Source organism: Galeopterus variegatus, unplaced genomic scaffold, assembly GCF_000696425.1.
Source record: "Galeopterus variegatus unplaced genomic scaffold, G_variegatus-3.0.2 Scaffold4030, whole genome shotgun sequence".
In the NCBI taxonomy this organism is placed as follows: domain Eukaryota; kingdom Metazoa; phylum Chordata; class Mammalia; order Dermoptera; family Cynocephalidae; genus Galeopterus; species Galeopterus variegatus.
In genome coordinates, this window is record NW_007730141.1 from 1 (window position 1) to 4562 (window position 4562).

Below are 4562 nucleotides of genomic sequence, written 5' to 3' on the forward strand. Positions count from 1 at the left end.
TGAAATAATTTACGTAAAACAAAAGTGGTCACTACTCAGAACACATGACTGGGCTGGACAGTCGCCGCAGCTGCTTAGAGCATCTTACTGACAACACCAGGGTCAAGGGTTCAGATTTCCTAAAAAGGACAGCTGCAAACAGACAAACAAACCCACATCGCTTTGCAATTATACGCTCCGCGTCTGGACGTCCTGTGGGTGGTGTGAAATGGGCCATGGTGGGAGTGTTACCCCACAGCAGTGGGCACATGCAACCCATCAGGATTTAAACAGGTGCCAGCCCAGCCTGTCTGCCCTCGCCCCCATCCTGTGCCTGCTCTGCCCACCCTGCACCCTCTGGCGGTCCAGGTGTGCAGCATTGGCCCCGCCGGCCAGGAAAACGCTGCGTCAGTGTGGGTCCCTCCTGCAACAGCGAAGCCACATGAGGTATTTATTCACCAGTGAGGACGTCTTCTTAGGAGCTGGTGACAGGTGACACTGCTCATGGGCTAACGTGGAGGTAGAAACTGCAGGAAACAGCTGGCACCCATGAGGGGACCCAGGGAAGAGGCTGAGGAGATGAGACCTGGAACCTGGAGGAGCCCCAGGGCCCTGATCCCAGAGCTCTGGGGGATGTGGGAGCCACGGGGGCCCCTCGAGGCTGGTCTGGGGGCCTCAGCCCAGCGAGGCCTGCGGGTGAAGAGCCATAGCTTCTAATGGGAGAGTCCAGCCTCTGCCATGTTATCCCACATCTTCCTCTCTTTAGGAAAGAACTGCAGACAGCAGGGACAGCTGTGATCCTTCATCCTGACAAGGAGCTGCCTTCCTGGCTACTAAGCTGACCTCACCCTCTGCTGAGAAGGTGTCACAGGCCCCACAGCTCCACAGCCCTCTCTGCCAACTCCCCAGGTTCCTCGAGCATGGCAGTGACTAAAGCCCAGGACATCCAGTTGTCAAAGAATCAAATGACAACACATTTAGTTAAAGACCTCAATTGGCTTTACTGTGAGTCTAGAATCGGGAACAAGTTTCTCCATATGATAGAATAAGAGTTCCCATGAGCCAGGCAGAGGGGGGTGACCTTATAGACAGACAAATGCTGAGGAAAGGCTCAACAAGGAACAGAAAGGGACAGCTCATTTTGAAGTCACTGTCCTTGTAAAGTGGGGACAGGAAGACAGAACCATAGGAAAGTAGCTGACCAGTGAAGATCAGGCCACGTCAGGCTGTCTCTTCTGTGTAAGGATTAAAGCAGAGGGATGTCATTGTCACACCTGTTGAAGGGTAAAGTTGGCCTGTTGGGAGAGTGGCTGTTATCTCTCTCTCCTGACTTGTCTGAAGTCAGACCAGAACCTAAGTGATGTACAACTTAGCATGGGTGACTCCATTTTGATTTTCAGTCTAGTCTTTTGAGCTTAGTACAGAAACTTAGTTCAAAACTGCAGCCTCCAATGATTTCTACTGAACACAGTAAGCAGCCCTGCCACACCGGTGGGAAATGCCAGGGCACAGGATGGAGGTAGGAAGGGCAGGGGGCTCAAGGGTGCCGGCACTGTGACCCAACCTGCTCCCACGTGCCCTGGAATCGCCCCCGTCTCCCACCACAGCCTGCTCTTCAGTCAGCGAGCCCCAGTGTTCTGGTTCCTGGGCCTGCAAAGCTCCTCTGGGCCAGGCAACATTGGCTGCTGAGCCTCCGACCTGCAACCAGGAGACCCACGGAGGTTTAGGCCTCCCCAAAACCCTCCTGCAGCAGGGACTTCAGCTGCAGACAGGGCCATGGATGTAAGAAGTGAGGTGTGAGCTCGGGGGCACGTTTTCTGTGGCAGGGGCCCGTCACCCAGGCAGGAAGGTCCTGTAGCTGTCGCCTGCAGTGGGGAGACTCTGAGGCCCAAGAACCGTGTCCAGATCCCACCCCCACCCAGAATGAGGTGTGGACTTCTGTTTCGACACGTCCTGTTTTGAGTGCTTGGGCAGGAAGCTCCTCCTTTGCCCTCCAGCCTGCCCCACTGCTGCAGGGTAACTTGATCCTAAAAACTTTGCTCCGCCCTCCTGAGTCCCCAGCCAGCTCCCAATTTGCCAAATGCCAGGAAAAGGAAACTTCTGAGAAATCGAAACAACAGAGGACGGGGAGGATCCACTGAGCACTGACTGCCCCAGCGTCTGGACGGGACATCTGGTTGGGTCTCGGCAACATGAACCACACTTCCCAAACCTTCTTCACTCGTGCCAACACTGGCGTCTCTGAAAACTACGAGTTGCTCAAGGAGGAGCACGAGGTGGCTGTGCTGGGGATGCCCCAGAGCTCGGCTCCTGTGACTTCCACCGTGATAAACATCCGCAGCGACACCTCCGTGCCCGACCATGTGGTCTGGTCCCTGTTCAACACGCTCTTCATGAACTGGTGCTGCCTGGGCTTTATCGCGTTCGCCTACTCCGTGAAGGTGCGTGCGGGTGGGGGGATGCCCCAGGAAAGTGGCGTGAGCCTGCCAGCTCCACCTGTCCCCCGGCACCTGGGGTGAGGTGGGGGCCTGTGTGTGTGTGTGTGGCGGGAGGGAGTTTGTGTGTGTCTCACGGTCGTCTATATGTTTGTGTATGTAACCTGTGTGTGTGCTTGGCCTGGGGAACCTTCCCAGTGCGGGTACAGCATGAGGCTGCATGGGGATGGATGGGGTCAGACGTGTCCTCCCAACCCCAGCCCAGAGGAAGCCTTCTCCCTACGGCCCAATTCCAGAAACTACACCCTTCACACTGCAGATCGAGGTGCCCCAGGCTCTCAGAAAGTGCAAAAAGTACTCATAGGGGACTTTGCCCACATGGTGGGGTGAGCGGCCAAAGCAGAGGGGGGCAGAGCCCTGACCCTCCTGGTGACCCTGAGAGTCTGTAACAAAGGGGAGGGGGTGTCCCAGATCAGGCTGAGGGCAGGTGGAGACTGAGCTGGGCAGGTGGGAACCAGGGGGGACCTCAGTCCCAGCAGCTGGCTCTCACCTGACCCGCTCCACGGCCCCCTCACCATGCGGTCTCCCCAGTCTAGGGACAGGAAGATGGTGGGCGACATGACTGGGGCCCAGGCCTATGCCTCCACCGCCAGGTGCCTGAACATCTCCGCTCTCATCGTCAGCATCATAAAGATCGCGATAGTCATCGTCCTTCTCATCATTTTCTCAGAAGTAATCTTCGGAGCATTTCGCAGATAATACAGAATCTTGGAGGCCACCAGCAGTGCCCATGGCCTCCACCGTGCCCCGCTGGCCCTGCCCCCTGGGCTGTGGCCCTGTCCCTGGGCTCCACGCTTTCATACAGCAGCTTCTACTCACATACCTGTCTACAAGGAATTCAATAAAGTGCACGTGTTCATGAAGGTGTTGCGACATGGCCTGGGGAGGGGCACTGCTGAGAGTCCCCAGCCTGGTCCGAGACTGAGCCCACCTCCCCACCCCACCTGCTATGCTGCTCTGAGGTCGCAGGGCATGGCCTCAGAACTTGCTGGTGTCTGGCCTCCTGCTGGGGGCACAGCTGGACCAGGGCCCTGGGCGGGGTCCCTCCTTCCCAGGGCCTGAGCCTGACCCAAGATGCGCTGGGGCCGAGTGTGGCACACCCCCAACCCACGCCCCCACTGCCTCCAAGAAAGGGAGAGGACCTTGACCTAGGGGGTCCAGCCCAGGGCTCTGAGCACCAGCCCCTCAAGTCCCTGCTCTCTAGGTGGAGAAGAAACTCCCTCCCCGACCTGGAATACAAGCCCCTTGCCTGGGTTCTGTCCTGGCCTCCAGGTGTGGGCCTCTGGGGTGCCCCACGGGCTGACTGTCATGCCCACCCCCAGCTAGGCAGCTGGAGCAGGAGCTGGGGGTGCCGTGTCCCTGCCCACCGGGACCCCAGGTGCGGATCGACCCCACCCCTCTACCATCTTCCACTCCCCCTTACCTGTGGCAGTTCCCTAACTCCAGGAGGCTCCAGGCGGGGCAAAGTCGTGGTGGGCGATGGATGCGTACGAGGCGCCCCCTCTGCTAGGAGTCTCTCCAGTTTGAGCATGAGGGGGAGACCTGATCTGAAGGGAGTCCTGGGGTGGGGGAGGTGGCAGGTGCAGATGCTGGGCATGGGCGGGTGGCGTGTGCTCGGACCAGACCCGAGGGTGTGTGGGGCTGTCGGGGTGTGGGGACCTCTGGAGACAGCTGTGCTCATCAAGGCTTGGGTGGAGTTTGAAGCACCTCCCGCTGTCCATCGGGGGATGGGGGGTTCAGTACGGAATTCCAGGCGTGTGTTTGCATAGGGGTTATGTACTCGTGGAGTTGGCTTGTGATCTCTGTCCTAATCCTGCATCTCAGAATCCTGCCTCAGTTTTCTTTGGTCAGTTGGCTATGTCCTGCAGCTCCCGCTGCATAAACTACAGTGATGCTTCCTTCCATGGCTAATTGATCAGTAACCTCTCCCTGTCGTGACAGTGTGTGACGTTTGATAACAAGGTACGAGGTATTGTGGGCAGCTGTTCCACAGCCATTGATATCACAGTGCTAGATTCCGTCCATCTCCCCCTCTGGTGTGCTGTGACTCAACCCTAGTTTGGTGTCATAGGCATGAGGGGTGAGGGT

At 57.8% G+C, this 4562-nt stretch overlaps 1 protein-coding gene across 1 annotated transcript; it reads left to right on the top strand.

Moving 5' to 3' along the window:
* The first annotated feature begins 2043 nt into the window (after window positions 1-2043).
* LOC103602142 (interferon-induced transmembrane protein 3-like) lies at window positions 2044-3337 on the top strand. The gene is made up of 2 exons (XM_008586565.1): window positions 2044-2420; window positions 3006-3337. Exons 1-2 carry the CDS (start codon window positions 2172-2174, stop codon window positions 3171-3173), a joined length of 417 nt encoding a protein of 138 aa, XP_008584787.1. The 5' UTR covers window positions 2044-2171; the 3' UTR covers window positions 3174-3337.
* The last annotated feature ends 1225 nt before the right edge of the window (window positions 3338-4562 follow it).